Genomic DNA, 25,128 nt, shown 5'->3' with positions numbered 1-25,128 from the left:
ATTACACAACATGGTGATTTACTGGGACATTTGTGACTACTTTTACGGAAATACGGGTTATATCATTGTAATATGAATATTTTGAGGTTTACGTTTTTCGCACGCACGCACGCACGCACGCACGTGCGCGCGCGCACACACACACACACACACACACACACACACACACACACACACACACACACACACACACACACACACACATATGGCATTAGTCATTCTTCTCTGCTTTCTTTCATGTATCTTTCATATAATGATATTCAAATATATTTTAACTAATATTATGTTGAATTCTACATTTTCAGGCCTTCGTCAGCCTATTCTGGTAGTGAATAATCCAGTGATTTCAGACACAGACTCAGTTGCACTGAACTGTCAGCACTCTGAGGCATCTGCTTCAGAGTGTTTTTTCTTCAGTGAGAGAACAAGCCCTGTCGTAAGGCCCTCTTGTCTGTACAAAGTGACAGCGACAGAGTTTCTCTCGTGGGCACATAAACGTTCCCCTGCAGAGGTTAAAGTGCAATGTTTTTACACTGTGATGCAAGATGAGCTAAATCGTCCATCGCCACACAGTGACAGTGTCTCTATCAATATCACTGTAGGAAGTGAGTGTTTTACATTCATACCGTATGTTCTTATTTGTAGTTATATTTCAAGGAGGTGAGAAAGGGTAACTGCATGTATTATTATCAACATTATTGTATTTAATTTCTTGATTGATTGATGTCTTTATTGACATATTTGCACTCATGTCAAACTGATTATTACCATTTAGGTTATTATTATAATTTTACTATTTGCTTATATATTTGTTATATTGATACACTTAGAAATGTTTAGAATGCTTATTTAATCTGCTCTTTTAATGTTTTTCATTATCTTTGGCATTATTTCAACAGGTCACACTGTTGATGGACTTGATAGTACAACAACTATTTCCAGCACTGACAAAATAACTGGTAGACTGAGGAATTATTATTATTATTATTATTAGTAGTAGTAGTAGTAATGATTTTCTAGTAGTTTGTGCAGCGCTACAATTTGTTTGCCTTTCATTTCCAACACTCCATATTATCTGTATTCATATATTTTTAAGATAGATTTTGTTGTTGTTGCATGCTTCAATCAAATAGGCGAGTGTAGAGGGACAGTCTCTGAAGGCGGGGGACATGATGGGAGTTGGATTCAAACTTGGGTCCTCACGACTCACAAAGAGTCATATACTGTAGTCAGTGCAGTAGCTGGCTACGCCACCAGGCAGTATAAAGGGATTTTTATTGGCCATGTTACACAATGTAATTGTAATTAATCTTTTTCGAATATCAATTGTCAAACATACACACATGCATTTCCTCAGAGAGGTCAGAGCACAGGACTTCCTTCCGGTGCTGTGCCACAGAGCAGTTTCGCAACTAGCTTTACTGTTTCGTTTTAAATGAGAAATTCAAACAATACTAGCAGAACATTTTTAAGGAAGCTGAAGGACAGATATGAGATGGTAGACAAATATTTTCTTTTAGTATTGGTTTTTTAATGACTTTTTATTTTTATTTATTTGTATAGCCCTTAATCACTATTAGAGACTCAAAGGTATTTAAAGGCCAATTTATTTTTTACAAAGGAAACAAATTAAACTATATATAGACCCCCCGATTAAATAAACAACTTAACGTTACTTTACTTTAATTAACTTAATTTTTTTATTTACAGGGACAGTGCAGGGATACATTTCATTCAAACATTGACATGATGTTTCGGTCTCTCTGGACCTCTGGACAAAAGGGGGCCAGAAACGTCATGTCAATGCTTAAATAAAATTGATGTTCCTGAGCAAGAGCAGTGTGCAGGATTTTGGTTCATAGATTTTTGTTCATGATTGTTAAAAAAAAAAAAAAAAAAGTAAAACATAAATGAAAAGGATGGCAATGTAATATGAAAAATATGAATGATACATGATTATGATACATGGGCAACCCAGGGGCCCCGGTCCATAATCCGTCCATCTTTTTTCTTTGAATATACTTTGTATGAAATGTGATTTATAAATACAATTTGCTTCACTTTTTATTTTTTGGTTTCTGCGAACAGGGAAGCAATGGTGGACGTTAGCTGCAGTTGTGCTAGGTTGTGGAGTACTTGTGGGTGCGATCTTGCTGGGGTTTGCTGCTGTCTGTAACCAAAGGAGGAACAGTGAAAGTGAGTATTGATAGCTGCTAATGATGGATTTTAATATAGGCATTAAGCTGAAATTTAATCTGTCAATTTAATTTGGTATAAAAAACACTTTCTTAATTAAATGCATATTTCACAGTTCTGGTTTGCACCAACATAATACCAATAGCATACCAGCTCAAATACACCAACATCTCTTTAACAGTCACAGCATATAAAGCTGTGGTTTTTGTGTGTTTTAATTTCAGTTCTGTATTGGAACAGCGGAAGACGGGTAAGTTTACATCTACTATCATATAATTCAGGTAGAAATAAATGCTGGAACATATGAATGGCATTCCTTATTGGGTGTAGTAACTAATATTACATGTATGTGAAGATGCGACTCAGAATGTGACTCAACCTTTAACAAATGCCGAAACATTCAAAATTATTTTTTTCATCTTGGATACCCTCTCTCTCTCTCTTCTATCTCTCAAGGTGACCAATGCTGGAGTCCACAGTGTGATCAATTCTGCACCTGGGAATGATCCTCTCACTGGTTTGTTGTTTAAGTTACTTGATCCATTTACTTGAAAGTGCTATTGGGTTCACAGGTGCAGTTTTGGTGACCAGGTTACATTTGTCTATGAATAATGTTCTATTTGTTGTTGTTTCTTTTAACTGTTAAATTGCTGAGGAGAGGAGAAGGGGGAGGAGGGGAGAGGAGAGGGTGAGACATCTAGATGTGAGGGCCGCGAAGCGGCCCATACCTCTAGTAATCTTAATGGTTGCATCTCTCTTGATTGTCAGATGCTGTGGGGGTTGATCAACAGGAGTCTCAAAAAGAGGATGTAAGTACCTCTCTCAAGGTGACCAATGAGAATGCTGGAGTCCACAGTGAGATCAGTTCTGCACCTGGGAAGGATCCTCTCACTGGTTTGTTGTTTAAGTTACTTGATACATTTACTTGAAAGTGCTATTGGGTTCACAGGTACAGTTTTGGTGACCAGGTTACATTTTCTATTTGTTGTAGTTTCTTTTAACTGTTTAATTATTTAGCATTTTTACAACACACCAGGCAAAGAACAATGTGATTACACCTGTTGTATAGCAACCACTGTTACTGAATGTTATGTAGAGGAGCTGTTATTGAATGTTATGTAGACCCTGTTACTGAATGTTATACTGAATGTTATGTAGGCTTGTAGCCACTGTTACTAAATGTTACAGTATCTATTTAGCCACTGTTACTGAATATTACCTCATGAGCAGGAGAGCAGAGCTGTGTTAGACCATCTTTTGACAATAAATGCTCAAAATCTCTATACGTCCAGTGCCCAACAGTGTCTTTAAAAGACAAGTGCATCTTTTCTCCTGTACTTCCAATATTGGACACTAAGAAATGTAATTTGTGATTGTGAATAACTCATACAGTACATACATTAGATCATCATTGGTATATCAGGCATTATTATAAGTTTAAACCTGGTTTAAAATGGGTCATGCTGTGTTTATACAATTTTGTTATTATTTACATAATCTGATACCCACCTGCCTTGTTTTCATCAGTTAATGTGTACACATTGTCCAAGAAATGAACTAATATCATAATCTTAATGGTTGCATCTCTCTTGATTGTCAGATGCTGTGGGGGTTGATCAACAGGAGTCTCAAAAAGAGGATGTAAGTACAACATGAGTCATGGCATTCAGAGTATCTGCTTTCTGTTCTATTTATATTAGCAAAAATGAGCTCTTTCTTCAACGTTTCGGTCGTTAGACATCAGGTCTAACGACGAAACGTTGAATAAAGGGCTACATTTTTTTGCAAGTTCCTGACAGTGTGGGGGTCCTTTTCTTTGATATCACCATCAGATATCCCCTTCTGAATATATGCATTTTTTGACTTACGCACCTGTCACCAACCTTTTAGGTGTGCATCGACCTTCTTCACAAATGTTCCATTTATATGAAATAGCTCCTATCACAGTGTATCTCTCTGTCCTTTTCTAGTCTGATGTATACCACATGTACAGCACCGTGGATGAGTGTATGCCGAAAATTCCGAAAATTCCGAAAACTCCAAAAATTCCGGAATACAGCTTTCTCCAGCCACATTGAAATCACAGCTTTGTTTCTCATGGATATTGGTAGACGCTTTTCACTCCTTTAATGCTTTACTTACTACTTCATTAATAAATACAAAAAAAAATATGACAGTAATAATAAACTAGTTTATTTATATAGTATTTTCACAACTCAACTCAACTCAACTCAAATTCTATTTATAGAGCACATTACAATGACCTAAGTCAACCAAAGTGCTGTACAACACAGCAAATATAAGACAATAGTAAAATACATACAGTGAAAAGTACAATACAAAAATACGAGAAATACAAGACATTTGAGGTAGAAAAACTAATTAGAAAGTGAATAGCAGAAACACAGTGAGGTAGATGGTCGTGGAGGGTCGGCTTATTGCTCAAAGGCCAGTGAGAAGAAATAGGTCTTCAATAGTGATTTAAAAGTGATTATGGACTGAGCGGCTCTTATATGGAATGGAAGGCTGTTCCAGAGCCTCGGGGCGGCCGCGGCAAAGGCTTGGTCGCCTCTAGAGCGTTTATTCGTCTCACAGAGCTCAGTCAGTAGGAGCTGGTCGGCCAACCTTAGGGGTCTGGATGGGGTGTAGTTATTGATAAGGTCTGTGATAAAAGGCTAGTCCATTACGTGATTTAAAAGCAAACACACAATACAAAATGCTTTACATGAACAGTTGATAACAAAGACAAACACATAGCAATGGCCTTACCACAAAAATGCTAAAGGAAAAACTGGTAATGAACAACCAGTTTTAAAACAACATTTTACATTTTAAGGTGAATTATTAAGTTTTATTTTCTTAATAATTTGAATGATTTGTTGGAGCTTTTTTAGGAAGGTGATTCTGAAGTGGTTCTGATGAAAAATTCTCTTTCTTATTCATTTTCTATGTCTTAGCCCACTACTGACACCCTTGTAATTTCCTTTAACATTTCTTCTCTGTTTCACTCATGTACATTTTACATTCATGTGTATTTTTCAGTTTATATCTTGTGGTATCAGTGGCTCATTAGTATTTCATTTTCATTGTAGCATAAAGTATGATTTCCTGCTGTTTTATGTTTATTTAAAATTGCATTATTGTGATAATTGCTGCTGCCCTCTCCACACACACATGCACACACGCGCACACGCAAGCACACACACGCGCATCCACGCTCACTTACACCTCTTCTATAAACATTGTAAAACTAGAAAAAGTGCTCCTCGGACCACAGGTCTCCGCCAGGTCAGGTACGTTATTGTGGCCTCCTGGTGGCGCTATAATAGGCCAATGACAAAAAAAGAATCTGGGTTTTGAGTATGGGTCAATATGACAAATTATAGCTACTTTTATAGTTAATATAACATTTTTTAAACATATTATTTTGTTTTCAACATGCATTCAATGCCTGTATGAAAAGAAGCTGGCAGAATAAAATGAATCCAACAATATATATATTTTTCCTCATCTGTATTTCATTTGATCCATATATTGAAGTTTCAAAGAGAAAAACAGATCATCATTAAGATGAAGCTACAATGTTTGATAAAAAAAAATATCACAGCATTGTGTCGTTTTACTGCAGCAGGTTTCTGCCATAATACACACTGCTTACCAAAAGTGCAGCGCAAATTCAATTTTATCTTTTTAATTTTGTATCATATTCTTTTCACTCACAGCAAAAGAAAATTCCCAAACGTAATGACAGCAATTGTCCACTTCAAAGATATTGGAAATTGGAAATAAAGTACCTCAAAATTGTACTTAAGTAGAGTACTTGAGTAAATGTACTTAGTTACTTTACATCACTGAGAGTAGCCTATGCTGTGGGTCTAAGCAGATAGAAAATCGTAAATTGTAAAGTTAAACGTTTCAATAAAGTTATTTTAAAGTTATGGAAAATAGCCTAACCTTCGATCACATTTTACTTAAGTAAAAGTATTGATACCACAATGTAGAAATAGCCTACTCTGTTACAAGTAAAAGTCCTGTGTTGAAAATGTACTTGAGTAAAAGTACAAAAGTATTGGCATCAAAATATATTAAAGTACTCATTATGCAGAAATTCCCATTTCACAAGTTGTCAAAATGTATAAAAATAATTTGAAAATAGACCAAGTAAATAGGGCTGAAAGTGGTTAATATTAATATGTTTTGTAATAATAATAAAAATATACAAAGTAACTAAATGTATAACTAATAATTGTAGAGGAGTAAAAGTATATTTGTCTCTGAGATCAGAAATAGTAGTTGAAGTAAAAGTATTGAAAACTGGTTAGTTCTGTGTGGGTGATAGGTGATATGGGTGAGGCTGCACTTCCTGATGTGGTTTTTAAACTATTGCTTATAGGCTACAGACATTATACATTGTCAGAGCTGGTCTGACATGCAGTCAGAGCAGACACCATATCATGGGAATACGCACAATGGTATCATTTAGATGCATGGTTGGACATCTGTTTTTAGTTACCCTCCTCTGTAAGTGATGCCTTTTATTGTGTTATACATCTTTATCTGCTACGTAGCGCATCTTTTCTATTTTTGTCATCTTTTTAATGTTGATGATGTCTGTATCAGCAATGTGCTTTGATAATAGCCTAATGCATTTATTTCATGGACAGGATTGCAGATGGTTGAATTACTTTTGCATAATTGAAGCTATATGTTACTTATTCATGCATCGTAATTATTTCCCTCATCATGTGGCTTCTCAACATGTAGATTCATTTCTGGAGATCGAAGTGCAAGGTCAGTTCCTCTTAATTCAAAGTTATTCAAAGAGCCAGCATTACAGTAGCCTATTGGACACACGCACGCACGCACGCACGCACGCACGCACGCACGCACGCACACACACACACACACACACACACACACACACACACACACACACACACACACACACACACACACACACACACACACACACACACATGGCATTAGTCATTCTTCTCTGCCTTCTTTCATGTATCTTTCATATAACGATATTCAAATATATTTTAACTAATATTATGTTTAATTCTACATTTCCAGGCCTTTTCAGTAAGCCTTTTCTGGAAGTGAGTGAGTCAGTGATTTCAGACACAGACTCAGTTACACTGAACTGTGTGACTCGGAGGCCAGAATCTGCTCCAGAGTTTTATTTCTACAGTGAGAGCACAAGCACTGTCAGAAGCCCCTCTTTTCTGTACAAAGTGACAGGGACACAGCTTCTGTTGTGGGCACATAAACATTCCCCTGCAGAGGTTAAAGTGCAATGTTTTTACACTGTGCTGCAAGGCGGGATACATCGTCCATCGCTACACAGTAACAGTGTCTCTATCACTGTAGAAAGTGAGTGTTTTACATTCATACTGTATGCTCTTATGTGGTACACACACACGCACACGCACACGCACGCACGCACACACACACACACACACACACACACACACACACACACACACACACACACACACACACACACACACACACACACACACACACACACACACACACACACACACACACACACACACACACACACACACAGCATGTCATTCTTCTCTGCTTTCTTTCATGTATCTTTCAATTCAAATATATTTGAGCTAATATTATAGTGTATGTTTAATTCTACATTTTCAGGCCTTAGTCGTCCTTTTCTGGCAGTGATTAATTCAGTGATCTCAGACACAGACTCAGTTACACTGAACTGTCAGAGTCCAGCATCTGCTTCAGAGTGTTTTTTCTTCAGTGAGACTGCAAGCCCTGTCGAAAGGCCCTCTTGTCTGTACAAGGTGACAGCGACAGAGCTTCTGTTGTGGGCACATAAACGTTCCCCTGCAGAGGTTAAAGTGCAATGTCGTTACACTGTGGAGCAAGACGGAATAAAGCGTCCATCGCCACACAGTAACAGAGTCTCTATCACTGTACAAAGTGAGTGTTTTACATTCATACTGTATGCTTTTGTGCATTCAGCTTCAGATGACAAAATAACTGGTAGCTTAAAACACAAATAGCAGGGTAAGCTACTGTACACCAGTAGTCACAGTGGTAGCATGGGATAGATTTGTTCAGCATTAAAAGACACTGCAGTGTGTGGTGTTAAAGTCATACTGTGTAACATTTTCAATTAAACACATTTTTTTAACAATCTTTGACTGGTATATTTCCATAATAGCCACATAAATGTGTGTTTTGACTGTAATGTCTGTAGGCCTATATTTGTCCCCAGGTTTTGATTTGGATAGAACTAGTGATGCAGCTACTTCTACCATCAGTACATCATCATCAGAGATGACAATTAACTTGACACTTGCATTTCACAAATTGTTTGGAATATGTGCTTTTTTACATGTGCTATATTAACTTCTGTTCTGTGTACATCTTTCACCAGGTTTAAATATGAGTACATTCAGTGATGGTACAGCTACCCCTGCCCCTTTGACTACAGGTATCTATTAACTTAACTTGTTTGAATATGTAGTTTTTCAATGTTTGTATTGTTTGTATTTATATCCACATACTTACACTAGTAGTACGTGCAGCGCTACATTTTCTTTGCCTTGTTTAGCGCCACTTTAATTTCCAACACTCCATATTATCTGTATTCATATATATTTTCGTTGCTAACTCCATTTTTACGCTTTTGCATTTTTTTCCCATAAATCAGGGCCATTGAATACCCTTTACGTCTGTGTGTTGGTAAAGAAAATATTGAACCAATGAAAAGCATTAAAAGGTGCTTCTGACAAAACCAGCTAACTCCATTGGATCCTCACATTTTCTGCTAAACCAGCTAACTCCACCGGAGTTAGCTGGTTTTGCTGACTCCAGGCTCCACCCCCTTTTGACCTCCAACCTCATTGTGAGCTTGGAGGTCCATTCAGCTGTTCTTATCAATGATGAACAAAACCTCCTAACTCCACTTTTTTTCATTTCCTGAAAAATTTACATTTTGGAGTTAGCTGGTTTCTATCGGACAGCAGAGATATACTGTAGTCAGTGTAGTAACTGGCTGCACCACCAGGCAGGCAGCATTAAGGGATTTTTATTGGCCATGTTACAAAATGTAATTGTAATTTAAAAACTTTTCAAATATCAATTTTCAAATATACACACATGCAATTCCTCAGAGAGGTCAGAGCACAGGGCTTTTAACACTGGCTTTAACACTTACTTTAACACTTTAACACTTACTTATCAGAATTTATCACAAATTATTTGTATATGTATTATTTTTAAATTATTTTTTACTCTAATGTCTGTATGTTTGTCACCAGGTTTTGATTTGGATAGAACTAGTGATACAACTAGTCCTACCTCTGCCCCTTTGACAAAGGACATCATTACATCATCATCAGAGATGACAAGTAACTTGACACTTACATTTCACAAATTGTTTGGAACACGTGTTTTTATTGTTATTTTAACTTCTGTTCTGTGTACTTCTTTCACCAGGTTTAAATATGAGTACATTCAGTGATGGTACAGCTACCCCTGCCCCTACAGGTATCTATTAACTTTAATATTTGAATATGTAGTTTTTAGTAAACTGAAAGGGACAACGACTGAGAGATACAGATATCTCTAAATTTGGGCATAAAAGTAAAGATAGTTGCGAAACTGCTCTGTGGCACAACACCGGAAGGAAGTCCTGTGCTCTGACCTCTCTGAGGAAATGCATGTGTGTATGTTTGAAAATTGATATTTGAAACAGATTAATTACAATTACATTGTGTAACATGGCCAATACAAATCCCTTAATACTGCCTGGTGGGACAGCCAGTTACTACAGTGACTACAGTATATATATATATATATATATATATATATATATATATATATATATAATATGTTGTTGCTTGCTTTAATCAGATAGGCGAGTAGAGGGACATAAGACTGGAGACACAGAGGGCAGAGAGAGAGGGGAGACATGATGGGAGTTGTATTCAAACTTGGGTCCTCACGACTCACAAGGGGTCATATACTGTAGTCACTGTAGTAACTGGCTGTCCCACCAGGCAGTATAGGGATTTGTGTTGGCCATGTTACACAATGTAATTGTAATTAATCTGTTTCAAATATCAATTTTCAAACATACACACATGCATTTCCTCAGAGAGGTCAGAGCACAGGAGTTCCTTCCGGTGTTGTGCCACAGAGCAGTTTCGCAACTAGCTTTAGTTTTATGCCCAAATTTAGAGATATCTGTATCTCTCAGTCGTTGTCCCTTTTAGTTTTATAGTTTTATGCCCAAATGTGGAGAACTCTGATGTGTGGGTGTGTTTGTGTTCATGATGATGATGATGGTGGTGGTGGTGGTGATGGTGGTGGTGGTGGTGGTGTTTTTGTGTGTGTGTGTGTGTGTGTGTGTGTGTGTGTGTGTGTGTGTGTGTGTGTGTGTGTGTGTGTGTGTGTGTGTGTGTGTGTGTGTGTGTGTGTGTGTGTGTGTGTGTGTGTGTGTGTGTGTGTGTGTGTGTGTGTGTGTGGTTTAAATATGGTTTAAATACGTAGTTTATCCAATGGTTTTCAATGTTATGTATTCAATATCCACACACCTACACTAGTAGTACGTGCAGCGCGCTACATTTTGTCATTTCCAACACTCCATATTATCTGTATTCATATATATATATATATTTATTTTTTAGAGATAGATTTTTTTAGTTGTTGCATGCTTTAATTAGATAGGTGAGTGTAGAGGGACAGAAGACAGGAAGGAGACTGAGGGCAGAGAGAGAGGGGGGACATGATGGGAGTTGGATTCAAACTTGAGTCCTCCTCCCAACTCAAAAGGAGCATTATACTGTAATCAGTGTTGTCACAGTAGTCACTGTAGTAACTGGCTGTGCCACCAGGCAGTATTAATGGATTTGTATTGGCCATGTTACACAATGTAATTGTAGTTAACTTGACACTTACATTTCACAAATTGTTTGGAACATGTGCTTTTTTATTATTTTAACTTCTGTTGTGTGTACTTCTTTCACCAGGTTTATATACGAGTACATTCAGTGATGGTACATCTACCCCTGCCCCTTTGACTACAGGTATCTATTAACTCAAATATCAATTGTCAAACACTAGAAGTTCGGGCCGCTACGCGGCCCGAACGTCTAGCGTGACGCGTCGTTCACTTTGCAGTGCCACCTTACAGGCACCTCACAGTGTGAGAGAGAGTTTTGTGCTCTCCTAAATCCACGGCAGGCTTTGAAAGTACCCACTTCAGAAAGAGGTGACGTGCATCACCTCTCCAATGACCAAAACCCACTTTGTGATTACTCAGACCTGGTATGGCAGACCTGTGGGGAGTGTGCAGTGGTGTACAATGTGAAAAGATAGTTGAAATCGCAGGAGATGAAGTTAGCAGTTTATTTGTGTAAAGGGTCGTCGGCGTGGGTTGTGTTGAGGATGGAAGCCGTCGAACTGGTACATCCTACCTATTTATAGGTAGGATGTGATGTCATGCTGTCGTGAGATTACGTCACACTGGCGTGTCTCATCGTGATGTCACGACCGTGATGTCATATGACGTCACACTGGCTACATACAACGTTACAGACAACCGACATGGCGCAGGATTCAAATTGTATATATAGATACACGCATGCATTTCCTCAGAGACGTCAGAGCACAGGACTTCCTTCCGGTGCTGTTGTCCCTTTTAGTTTTATAATTTTATGCCCAAATGTGGAGAACCCTGATGTGTGGGTGTGTTTGTGTTCATGATGATGGTGGTGGTGGTGGTGATGGTGGTGGTGGTGGTGGTGGTGGTGGTGGTGTTCTGTTGTGTGTACTTCTTTCACCAGGTTTATATACGAGTACATTCAGTGATGGTACATCTACCCCTGCCCCTTTGACTACAGGTATCTATTAACTCAAATATCAATTGTCAAACATACACGCATGCATTTCCTCAGAGACGTCAGAGCACAGGACTTCCTTCCGGTGCTGTGCCACAGAGCAGTTTCGCAACTAGCTTTACTGTTTCGTTTTAAATGAGAAATCCTAACAATACTAGCAGAACATTTTTAAGGAAGCTGAAGGACAGATATGAGATGGTAGACAAATATTTTCTTTTAGTATTGTTTTTTTAATGACTTTTTATTGCTATTTATTTGTATAGCCCTTAATCACTATTAGAGACTCAAAGGTATTTAAAGGCCAATTTATTTTTTACAAAGGAAACAAATTAAACTATATATAGACCCCCCGATTAAATAAACAACTTGACGTTACTTTACTTTAATTAACTTAATTTTTGTATTTACAGGGACAGTGCAGGGATACATTTCATTCAAACATTGACATGATGTTTCAGTCTCTCTGGACCTCTGGACAAAAGGGGGCCAGAAACGTCATGTCAATGCTTAAATAAAATTGATGTTCCTGAGCAAGAGCAGTGTGCAGGATTTTGGTTCATAGATTTTTGTTCATGATTGTTTAAAAAAAGAAAAGAAAAGTAAAACATAGGCCTATATGAAAACTAGAATGGGGCACTCATTGTCACTTATCAGGAAGTCAATTATAGAGAACTAGAGGTTCGGGCCAGTACGGGTGTCAGGGTTTGTCAGAGTATATCGGGTTTGTATGGTTATTATTATGTCTGAGTCATAATGACGTGGCCGTGGTCCACCAGCCCTCCCATTAGCCAATTTTAGTATAGGATGGCAATGTAATATGAAAAATATGAATGATACATGATTATGATACATGGGCCCAGGGCCCAACCCAGGGGCCCGGTCCATAATCCGTCCATGATGCTGCTGCTTACAGCTTGACACACTAGCGTGACAAACTGTACTCGTCTTTTACAGAGTGCAGCGTGGTTTCTAACCGGTATGAGGCATGGCTACTGTTTTGAGTTATCTGATGTCAAGTGTTTTTTATATTTGTTTTTATTATTTCCTGACATCTTGACACGACACGATATATATATTTAAAAAAAAATACACACAATATATATATATATATATATATATATATATATATATATATATATATATATATATATATATATATACACCTTTTTTCTTTGATTATACTTTGTATAAAATATGATTTATAAATACAATTTGCTTCACAAATTCTTTTTTTTGCTTTCTGCGAACAGGGAAGCAATGGTGGACGTTAGCTACAGTTGTGCTAGGTTGTGGAGTACTTGTGGGTGCGATCTTGCTGGGGTTTGCTGCTGTCTGTAACCAAAGGAGGAACAGTGAAAGTGAGTATTGCTAGCTGTTAATGATGGATTTTAATATAGGCATTAAGTTAAAATTTAATTTGTCAATTTAATTTAGTATAAAAAAACACTTTCTTAATAAAATGCATATTTCACAGTTCTGGTTTGCACCAACATAATACCAATAGCATACCAGCTCAAATACACCAACATCTCTTTAACAGTCACAGCATATAAAGCTGTGGTTTTTGTGTGTTTTAATTTCAGTTCTGTATTGGAACAGCGGAAGACGGGTAAGTTTACACCTACTATCATATAATTCAGGTAGAAATAAATACTGGAACATATGAATGGCATTCCTTATTGGGTGTAGTAACTAATATTACATTTATGTGAAGATGTGACTCTTGGATACCCTCTTTCTCTTTCTCTTCTATCTCTCAAGGTGACCAATGAGAATTCTGGAGTCCACAGTGTGATCAATTCTGCACCTGGGAAGGATCCTCTCACTGGTTTGTTGTTTAAGTTACTTGATCCAGGAGAGAAGGGGAGAGAAGGGGGAGGACGGGAGAGAAAGAGGATGTAAGTACCTCTCTCAAGGTGACCAATGAGAATGCTGGAGTCCACAGTGTGATCAGTTCTGCACCTGGGAAGGATCCTCTCACTGGTTTGTTGTTCAAGTTACTTGATCCATTTACTTGAAAGTGCTATTGGGTTCACAGGTGCAGTTTTGGTGACCAGGTTACATTTTCTATTTGTTGTAGTTTCTTTTAACTGTTTAATTATTTAGCATTTTTACAACACACCAGGCAAAGAAGGTGATTACACCTGTTGTATAGCAACCACTGTTATTGAATGTTATGTAGAGCTGTTACTGAATGTTATGTAGACCCTGTTACTGAGTGTTATACTGAATGTTATGTAGGCTTGTAGCCACTGTTACTGAATGTTACAGTATGTAGCCACTGTTACTGAATATTATGTAGGCTTGTAGCCACTGTTACTGAATGTTACAGTATCTATGTAGCCACTGTTACTGAATATTACCTCATGAGCAGGAGAGCAGAGCTGTGTTAGACCATCTTTTGACAATAAATGCTCAAAATCTCTATACGTCCGGTGCCCAACAGTGTCTTTACAAGTGCATCTTTTCTCCTGTACTTCCAATATTGGACACTAAGAAATTTGTGCTTGTGAATAACTCATACAGTACATGCAATAGATCATCATTGGTAGATCAGGCATTATTATAAGTTTAAACCTGGTTTTAAATGGGTCATGCTGTGTCTACACATTTTTTGTTATTATTTACATAATAACCTGATACCCACCTGCCTTGTTTTCATCAGTTAATGTGTACACATTGTCCAAGAAATGAACTAATATCATAATCTTAATGGTTGCATCTCTCTTGATTGTCAGATGCTGTGAGGGTTGATCAACAGGAGTCTCAAAAAGAGGATGTAAGTACAACATGAGGCATGGCATTCAGAGTATCTGCTTTCTGTTCTATAATACCAACCTTTTAGGTGTGCATCGGCCTTCTTCACAAATGTTCCATTTATATGAAATAGCTCCTATCACAGTGTATCTCTCTGTCCTTTTCTAGTCTGATGTATACCACATGTACAGCACCGTGGATGAGTGTATGCCGAAAATTCCGAAAACTCCAAAAATTCCGGAATACAGCTTTCTCCAGCCACATTGAAATCACAGCTTTGTTTCTCTTGCATATTGGTAGACGCTTTTCACTCCTTTAATGCTTTACTTACTTACTTCATTAATAAATACCAAAAAAAAAATGACAGTAATAATAAACTACTTTATTTATATAGTCTTTTCACAACTCAACTCAACTCAACTCAAATTCTATTTATAGAGCACATTACAATGACCTAAGTCAACCAAAGTGCTGTACAACACAGCAAATATAAGACAATAGTAAAATACATACAGTGAAAAGTACAATACAAGTACAATACCAGAGCCTCGGGGCGGCCGCGGCAAAGGCTTGGTCGCCTCTAGAGCGTTTATTCGTCGAGAGCTCAGTCAGTAGGAGCTGGTCGGCCGACCTTAGGGGTCTGGATGGGGTGTAGTTATTGATAATTAAGGACGGTCTGTGATAAAAGGCGGGGCTAGTCCATTACGTGATTTAAAAGCAAACACACAATACAAAATGCTTTACATGAACAGGAAGATAACAAAGACCAAAACACATAGCAATGGCCTTACCACAAAGATGCTAAAGGAAAAACTGGTAATGAACAACCAGTTTTAAAACAACATTTTACATTTTCTTAATAATTTGAATGATTTGTTGGAGATTTTTTAGGAAGGTGATTCTGAAGTGGTTCTGATGAAAAATTCACTTTCTTATTCATTTTCTATGTCTTAGCCCACTACTGACACCCTTGTAATTTCCTTTAACATTTCTTCTCTGTTTCACTCATGTACATTTTACATTCATGTGTATTTTTCAGTTTATATCTTGTGGTATCAGTGGCTCATTAGTATTTCATTTTCATTGTAGCATAAAGTATGATTTCCTGCCGTTTTATGTTCATTTAAAATTGCTTTATTGTGATAATTGCTGCTGCCCTCTCCACAAACACATGCACACACGCAAGCACACACACGCACATCCACGCTCACTTACACCTCTTCTATAAACATTGTAAGACTAGAAAAAGTGCTCCTCGGACCACAGGTCTCCGCCATGTCAGGTACGTTATTGTGGCCTCCTGGTGGCGCTATAATAGGCCAATGACAAAAAAGAATCTGGGATGGAAAATATGTCTTTGTTTTTATTCAGCCGCTTTTGCCAAAGTAGTGTTTAGGAGTCAAAATGACAAATTATAGCTATTTTTTTAGTTAATATAACATTGTTTAAACATACAGTATTCTTTTGTTTTCAACATGCATTCAATGCCTGTATGAAAAGAAGCTGGCAGAATAAAATGAATCCAACAATATATATTTTTTTTCTCATCTGTATTTCCGTTGATCCATACATTGAAGTTTCAAAGAGGAAAACAGATCATCATTAAGATGAAGCTACAATGTTTGAAAAAAATAAAATAAATCACAGCATTGTGTTGTTTTACTGCAGCAGATTTCTGCCATTATACACACTGCTTACCAAAAGTGCAGCGCAAATTCAATTTTATCTTTTTTTAATTTTGTTTGTATCATATTTTGTTCACTCACAGCAAAAGAAAATGCCCAAACTTGATGACAGCAATTGTCCACCTACAAGTAAAAGTCCTGTGTTGAAAATGTACTTGTACTTGAGTAAAAGTACAAAAGTATTGGCATCAAAATATACTAAAGTACTCAATTAGCAGAATTTCCCTTTTCACAAGTTGTCAAAATGTATGAAAATCATTTTAAAATAGCCAAAGTAAATAGGGCTGAAAGTGGGTAATATTATGTTTTGTAATAATAATCAAAATCTACAAAGTAACTAAATGTATAACTACCGTAATAATTGTAGAGGAGTAAAAGTATATTTGTCTCTGAGATCAGATATAGTAGCAGAAGTGAAAGTATTGAAAATTGGAAATACTCCAGTAAAGTGAGAAATGTGTACTTAAATACAATACTTGAGTACATTAAGTGCCAACTTGGCCAACTATACAGTTGGAGATTTGGTGATTCATCAAATAGAGGAAGAAAAGGACATAGGTGTTGTCGTTGACAATTCATTAGAATTTCAAACACACATCTCTGAAAAAGTAAAAAAAAGCAAATTCCATGTTGGCGATAATCAGAAGAACCTTTTTAAATGTACGCAAAGAACTATTTATACCACTATACAAATCCTTGGTGAGGTCTCATCTTGAATTTGCAAGCTCAGTCTGGTGTCCTTACAAAATCAAATAGGCCTATATAGAGAAAATCGAGAAGGTTCAGAGAAGGGCTACGAAATTAATTCCAGGTCTGAAAGAAATGTCATATGAAGGAAGGTTAAGACATTTACAGCTACCAACGTTAGTATATAGGAGACACAGAGGAGATATGATTGAGGTCTATAAACTTGTTCACCAGATATATGACTTCACAGCCGAGCCTGTTGTCCACTTCTGGGATAATAGGTACGAGTTAGGGCGTGCTCCCACCGCACTTTTATTTTACCTCTGGGGCGGAATCTGCCAATGCTTTGTCAATGCAAATGCGTGGATTCATGGTCTTGCAGATTTTTTCCAAGAATCCACGCATTTGCATTGACAAAGCATTGGCAGATTCTGCCCCAGAGGTAAAATAAAAGTGCGGTGGGAGCGCGCCCTTAAGAGGGAATTCCCTAAAATTGCTACCACTAAACTGTAACTCTGAAAAGAGAAAGAATTTCTTTACAATTCGAGCTGTAAGAACATGGAACAAACTTCCAGAGGAAGTGGTCCAGGCTCCTTCAGTCAATACCTTCAAGAATAGACTTGACAAATTCTGGTCATCAAAAGACTTTCTGTACAATTATAGGGCTGGCTTGTAACTTCATAGACTGGTTAACCAACAGATTTTTAAAACATTTTTTATGTGAAAATGAAATTTGTAATTGAGGAAAAAAAAAAAAAAAAAAAGAAATTTGAAAATGAAATTGTGTGTACCGTATGTATAGTGGGGGATTGTATGTGGGGTGGGGTGGGTTGAAGGGTTGTACATTGTGAATTGTGAATGTCGCAATTTGAAAAGAAATATTTTTATATTGTGTTGAGTCTGGCGTAGAGGATTGCATCCTGTGCCAGAACATTTTCAATAAATTTCAATGAATAAATAAATAAATTAAGCTAAGCTTGTCCTGCCTAGACTAGACCACAATTATAGTTCTGTGTGGGCGATAGGGGTCGGGGGATCTTACTTCCTGATGTGGTTTTTAAGTTATTGCTTATAGGCTACAGACATTATACATTGTCAGACCTGGTCTGACATGCAGTCAGACCAGACGCCATATCATAGGGATACAGACAATGGAATCATTTAGATGCATGGTTGGACATCTGTTTTTAGTTACCATCTTCTGTAAGTGATGCCTTTTTATTGTGTCACATCTTTATCTGCTATCTCTTCTCTTGTTGTCATCTTTTTAACTAACATGTTGATGATGTCTGTCAGCAATGTGGTTTGACAATAGCCTAATGCATTTTTGGTTGAATTACTTTTGCATTATTGAAACTATTTGTTACTAATTCATGTAATAATTATTTCCCATATCATGTGGCTTCTCAAAATGTAGATTCCTTTCAGGAGATCAAAGTGCAAGGTCAGTTCCTCTTAATTTAAAGTTATTCAAAGAGCCAGCATTACTGTATTGGGCACGCACGCACGCACGCACGCACGCACACACACACACACACACACACACACACACACACACACACACACACACACAGCATTAGTCATTCTTCTCTGCTTTCTTTCATGTATCTTTCATATAACGATATTCAAATATATTTTAACTTATATTATGTTTAATTCTACATTTTCAGGTCTTAGTCGTCCTTTTCTGGACGTGAGTGAGTCAGTGATTTCAGACACAGACTCAGTTACACTGAACTGTCGGACTCAGACGCCATCTGCTTCAGAGTTTTTTTTCTACAGTGTGAGCACAAGACCTGTCAAAAGGCTTTTTCGTCTGTACAAGGTGACAGGGACACAGCTTCTGTTGTGGGCACATAAACGTTCCCCTGCAGAGGTTAAAGTGCAATGTCATTATACTGTGCTGCAAGGCGGGATAAAGCGTTCATCTCCACACAGTGACAGTGTCTCTATCACTGTACAAAGTGAGTGTTTTACATTCATACTGTATGCTTCTGTGCATTCAGCTTCAGATGACAAACAATTGGTAGCTTAAAACACATTAGCAGGGTTAGCTACTGTACACCAGTAGTCACAGTGGTACAAAGTGAGTCTTTTACATTCATACTCTATGCTCTTATTTATATATTTCAGGGAGGTGAGAAAGGGTAACTGCATGTAGCTAAATGTTATAAGAGATAGGTTGTTTAGGAGGTATTATCAACATTTTATTATATTGAATTGCTTGATTGATTGATGTCTTATTGTTTATTATGTTTATTCAGCTTTCAGCACGATCACATATGTTTAAAAATACAGGTGCCATTAAAACACTGCATTATTTAGCTGATTACGATATAAAACTTCTAATCAAAAACATTCAATTGCCTATCTAAAAATCTAATAACCTAAAACACAAATCTAAAATACACAATCATTTAAGAGTCTGCGCATGTACGGATGGGATTGGTGATTTCCTGTCTCTCTCACTTCGGCATGCTAGGGTGTCACACACACAAACACACACACATACACACGCACGCGCACGCACACACGCACGCACGCACGCACGCACGCACACACACACACGCACACGCACGCACGCACGCACGCACGCACGCACGCACACGCACACGCACACACAAAAACATACGCGCACGCACACACACACACACACACACACACACACACACACACACACACACACACACACACACACACACACACACACACACACACACACACACACACACACACACACACACACACACACACACACAGAGCATTAGTCATTCTTCTCTGCTTTCTTTGTGTATCTTTCATATAATGATATTCAAATATATTTTAACTAACATTATAGTGTATGTTTAATTCTACATTTTCAGGCCTTAGTCGTCCTTTTCTGGAAGTGAGTAATTCAGTGATTTCAGACACAGCATCGGTTACACTGAACTGTCAGAGGCCAGAATCAGCTTCAGAGTGTGTTTTCTTCAGTGAGACTTCAAGCCCTGTCGAAAGCCCCACTTGTCTGTACAAGGTGACAGGGAGAGAGCTTCTCTCGTGGGCAAATAAACGTTCCCCTGCAGAGGTTAAAGTGCAATGTCATTATACTGTGGTGCAAGGCGGGATAAAGAGTCCATCTCTACACAGTGACAGTGTCTCTATCACTGTACAAAGTGAGTCTTTTACATTCATACTGTATGCTTCTGTGCATTCAGCTTCAGATGACAAATAATTGATAGCTTAAAACACATTAGCAGGGTTAGCTACTGTACACCAGTAGTCACAGTGGTAGTATGGGATAGATTTGTTCAGTATTAAAAGTCATGCAGTGTGTGGTGTTACAGTAAAGTCATACTATGTAACGTTTTCAATTAAACACATATTTCCATAATAGCCACAAAATGTGTTTTTGACAAACTTCTCTAAACACTATTAAATACCATTTTCAATCGCGAGTGTAAATGCAATGTATTTATTAATGTATGGCTTTAACGCTTACTTATCACAAATTATTTGTACATGTGTTATTTTGAAATGATGTTTGACTGTAATGTCTGTATGTTTATCATGCAGCTAGTCCTACCTCTGCCCCTTTGACCTCTGCCATCATTACATCATCAAAGATGACAAGTAACTTGACACTTACATTTCACAAATTGTTTGGAACATGTGCTTTTTTATTATTTTAACTTCTGTTCTGTGTCTTCTTTCACCAGGTTTAAATATGAGTACATTCAGTGATGGTACAGCTACCCCTGCCCCTACAGGTATCTATTAACTTAACTTGTTTAAATATGTCGTTTTTCAATGTTATGTATTTAAACAGTTGTAGTACGTGCAGCGCTACATTTTGTAATTTCCAACACTCCATATTATCTGTATTCATATATAAGTGTGTGTGTGTGTGTGTGTGTGTGTGTGTGTGTGTGTGTGTGTGTGTGTGTGTGTGTGTGTGTGTGTGTGTGTGTGTGTGTGTGTGTGTGTGTGTGTGTGTGTGTGTGTGTGTGTGTGTGTGTGTGTGTTGTTGCAAGCTTTAATTAGATAGGTGAGTGTAGAGGGACAGAAGACAGGAGACTGAGGGCAGAGAGAGAGGGGAGACATGATGGGAGTTGGATTCAAACTTGAGTCCTCCTCACGACTCACAAGGAACATACTGTACTAGTCAGTGTAGTAACTGGCTGTCCCACCAGGCAGTATTAAGGGATTTTTATTGACCATGTTACACAATGTAATTGTAATTAATCTGTTTCGAATATCAATTTTCAAACATACACACATGCATTTCCTCAGAGAGGTCAGAGCCAGGACTTCCTTCCGGTGCTGTGCCACAGAGCAGTTTCGCAACTAGCTTTACTGTTTCGTTTTAAATGAGAAATTCAAACAATACTAGCAAAACATTTTTAGGGAAGCTGAAGGACAGATATGAGATGGTAGACAAATATTTTCTTTTAGTATTGCTTTTTGTATGACTTTTTATTTTGATTTATTTGTATAGCCCTTAATCACTATTAGAAACAAATTACACTGCCTATATGTGCACCTCCCATTTAAATAAACAACTTTACTTTACTTAACTTTATTAGTTTATTTACAGGACAGTGCAGGGATAAATGTTATTCAAGCATTGACATGACGTTTCCGTACAGAACAAAAGGGGTCCGGAAACGTCATGTCAATGCTTGAATAAAATTGATGCTGCTGAGCATGAGTCAGTGTGCAGGATTTTTTTTCATGGATTTTTCTTCATGATTGTTTCAAAAATAAATGTAAAATATATATGAATGTTCATGATTTTGGGCATTTTACTAAAATAGGCCCCTCCGCCAACATTGGAAGTCAATTATAGAGAACTAGAGGATCAGGCCACTACGCAGCCCTCACACCTACTGTACGTTGGCACCAATATGTCTGAGTCTTATAGTGTCAGGGTTTGTCAGAGTACCCGTTGTTGTTGTTTTTGTGGACATATATGGAGATCTCTGAATCCGTCAATCCTTGTCCCTTTTAGTTTTATGCCCAAATATGGAGATCCCTGATGTCATTAGTAAATGACGATATTTTGGCATGCCCATATATAGGCATATCGGTTGGATCGGCGGGTCAGGACAACTGGATATCCATATATGCCCATATATGGACATATCGGTCAGATCGGCAGTTCTGGGCAACCGCATATCCGATTGACCCGATCGTGGGCACCGCCCTCCCTCGCCGGCCCTCCCATTAGCCAATTTTAGTATAGTAATATGAAAAATATGAATGATACATGTTTATATGATACATGGGCCCAGGGCCCAACCCAGGGGCCCCCGTCCATGATGCTACTGCTACTGCTTGCCTTACAGCTTGACACACTAGCGTGACAAACTGTACTCGTCTTTACAGTTGTGGGAATCAGAGATGTGACTGTTTCACACAGTGCAGTGTGGTTTCTAACCGGTATGAGGCATGGCTACTGTTTTGAGTTATCTGATATCAAGTGGTTTTTATACTTATTTTTATTTCCTGACATCTCGACACGGCACAAGCACACTGCACATGACATAGCCTATATTTGTGTTAATGTGTGCAAATTGCCAGATATAATAGACTGCTGTATACCGGATCTGAGCTCTGTGCAGTAAATAGAAACACTCACTCTAGCCTTTTGTGGTGTTTGTCCACATACATACAGTATACATACACTATATACTTATATAATGGTGTATTATACAAGTATATAATTATATGTGTGTGTGTGTGTGTGTGTGTGTGTGTGTGTGTGTGTGTGTGTGTGTGTGTGTGTGTGTGTGTGTGTGTGTGTGTGTGTGTGTGTGTGTGCGTGCGTGCGTGCGTGCGTGCGTGCGTGCGTGCGTGCGTGCGTGCGTGCGTGCGTGCGTGCGTGCGTGTGTGTGTATATATATATCTGTGTGTATATATATATATATATATATATATATATATATATATATATATACAGCATACATAGCTTTTTTCTTTGAGTATACTTCGTATGAAATGTGATTTTTAAATACAATTTGCCTCACTAATTTGTTTTTTCTGTCTGCGAACAGGGAAGCAATGGTGGATGTTAGCTGTAGCTGTACTAGCTGGTTGTGGAATACTGGTTGTGGGTGTGATCAACTTGCTGGGGTTTGCTGCTGTCTGTAACCAAAGGAGGAACAGTGAAAGTGAGTATTGCTATCTGTTAATGATGGATTTTAATATGGCCATTAAGCTGAAATCTGTCAATTTAATATGGTATTAAAAACATTATTTGTTAAATGCATATATCTCAGTTTTGGTTTTCTTCTACATTCACAAACAACAACACACCAACGTAATACCAATAGCATACCACAAACATTACACTAAACAATTTACACCAACTCAAATACACCAACATCTCTTTAACAGTCACAGCATATAAAGCTGTGGTTTTTGTGTGTTTTAATTTCAGTTCTGTATTGGAACAGTGGAAGACGGGTAAGTTTACATCTATTATATATAATTCATATAATTCAGGTAGAAATAAATGCTGGAACATATGAATGGCATTCCTTATTGGGGTGTAGCAACTAATATAGCATTTGTGAAGATGTGACTCAGAATGTGACTCAACCTTTAACAAACGCCGAAACATTGAAAAATATTTTTCTCATCTTGGATACCCTCTCTCTCTCTTCTATCTCTCAAGGTGACCAATGAGAATGCTGGAGTCCACAGTGAGATCAGTTCTGCACCTGGGAATGATCTTGTCACTGGTTTGTTGTTCAAGTTACTTGATCCATTTACTTGAAAGTGCTATCGGGTTCACAGGTGCAGTTTTGGTGACCAGGTTACATTTGTCTATGAATCATTTTCTATTTGTTGTAGTTTCTTTTAACTGTTTAATTATTTTACATTTTACAACACACCAGGCAATGAACAATGTGATTACACCTGTTGTATAGCAACCACTGTTATTGAATCTTATGTTGAGCTGTTACTGAATATTATGTAGACCCAGTTACTGAATGTTATACTGAATGTTATGTAGGCTTGTAGCCACTGTTACTGAATATTACCTCATGAGCAGGAGAGCAGAGCTGTGTAAGACCATCTTTTGACAATAAATGCATACATTCTCTGTATGTCTGGTGCCCGTTGGGCATGTTAGGCACCAGTCTAGTGTCGACAAGTGCATTTTCACCTGTACTTCCAACATTGGACACTAAGATATTTGTGCTGATGAATAACTCATACAGTACATCATGGGTAGATCAGGCATTATTATAAGTTTAAACCTGGTTTAAAATGGGCCATGCTGTGCTTATATATTTTTGTTATTATTTACATAACCTGATACCCACCTGCCTTGTTCTCATCAGTTAATGTGTACACATTGTCCAGGAAAGGAACTAATATCATAATCTTAATGGTTGCATGTCTCTTGATTGTCAGATGCTGTGGGGGTTGATCGACAGGAGTCTCAAAATGAGGACGTAAGTACAACATGAGGCATGGGCATTCTGAGTGCTTTCTGTTCCATTGATATGAAATAGCTCCTATCACAGTGTATCTCTCTGTCCTTTTATAGTCTGATGTATACCACATGTACAGCACCGTGGATGAGTGTATGCCGAAAATTCCGAAAATTCCACAGCCACATTGAAATCACAGCTTTGTTTTTCTTGCAAATAGGTAGATACTTTTCACTCCTTTAATGCTTTACTTACTACTTCCTTAATAAATACAAAAAATTATGACAGTAATAATAAACAACTTTTTTTATATAGTATTTTCAAAACACAATACAAAATGCTTTACATGAACAGGAAGTTGATAACAAAGACCAAAACACATAGCAATGGCCTTAACCACAAGAATGCTAAAGGAAAAACTAGTAATGAACAACCAGTTTGAAAACAACCATAACATTTTCAATTTTAAGGTGAATAATTATTTTTTATTTT

At 37.6% G+C, this 25,128-nt stretch overlaps 2 protein-coding genes and 1 long non-coding RNA gene across 3 annotated transcripts in view; all 3 read left to right on the top strand.

The window, feature by feature from the left end:
* Positions 1–4,563, top strand: part of LOC311049429 (uncharacterized protein) — a gene marked incomplete at its 5' end in the record, with an annotated part of 12,463 nt that extends 7,900 nt beyond the window's left edge. Inside the window, 6 exons of the mRNA XM_084063000.1 lie at positions 2,089–2,196; positions 2,421–2,446; positions 2,653–2,713; positions 2,965–3,090; positions 3,797–3,837; positions 4,167–4,563. Of these exons, the coding sequence (XP_083919126.1) occupies positions 2,089–2,196; positions 2,421–2,446; positions 2,653–2,713; positions 2,965–3,090; positions 3,797–3,837; positions 4,167–4,274 (470 nt within the window). The 3' untranslated portion in view covers positions 4,275–4,563. The remainder of the gene's footprint in view (positions 1–2,088; positions 2,197–2,420; positions 2,447–2,652; positions 2,714–2,964; positions 3,091–3,796; positions 3,838–4,166) is intronic.
* LOC311048786 (uncharacterized protein) overlaps positions 1–24,841 on the top strand; it is a 34,378-nt gene extending 9,537 nt beyond the window's left edge. Inside the window, exons 4-12 of the mRNA XM_084062078.1 lie at positions 8,615–8,671; positions 9,501–9,590; positions 9,679–9,729; positions 12,030–12,086; positions 13,334–13,441; positions 13,667–13,692; positions 23,871–23,937; positions 24,617–24,657; positions 24,753–24,841. Of these exons, the coding sequence (XP_083918204.1) occupies positions 8,615–8,671; positions 9,501–9,590; positions 9,679–9,729; positions 12,030–12,086; positions 13,334–13,441; positions 13,667–13,692; positions 23,871–23,937; positions 24,617–24,657; positions 24,753–24,827 (572 nt within the window). The 3' untranslated portion in view covers positions 24,828–24,841. The remainder of the gene's footprint in view (positions 1–8,614; positions 8,672–9,500; positions 9,591–9,678; positions 9,730–12,029; positions 12,087–13,333; positions 13,442–13,666; positions 13,693–23,870; positions 23,938–24,616; positions 24,658–24,752) is intronic.
* On the top strand, positions 13,973–15,034 carry LOC311048795. The gene is made up of 3 exons (XR_014601117.1): positions 13,973–14,066; positions 14,822–14,862; positions 15,009–15,034. It is a non-coding gene; the product is annotated as an uncharacterized lncRNA (long non-coding RNA).
* Positions 24,842–25,128: the final 287 nt, after the last annotated feature.

This window comes from Gymnoscopelus microlampas (genome assembly GCF_963454915.1).
Source record: "Gymnoscopelus microlampas genome assembly, chromosome: 7".
NCBI lineage: Eukaryota > Metazoa > Chordata > Actinopteri > Myctophiformes > Myctophidae > Gymnoscopelus > Gymnoscopelus microlampas.
The sequence above is the reverse complement of the archived record's forward strand: the minus strand, read 5'-3'. Positions and strand labels throughout refer to the sequence as shown.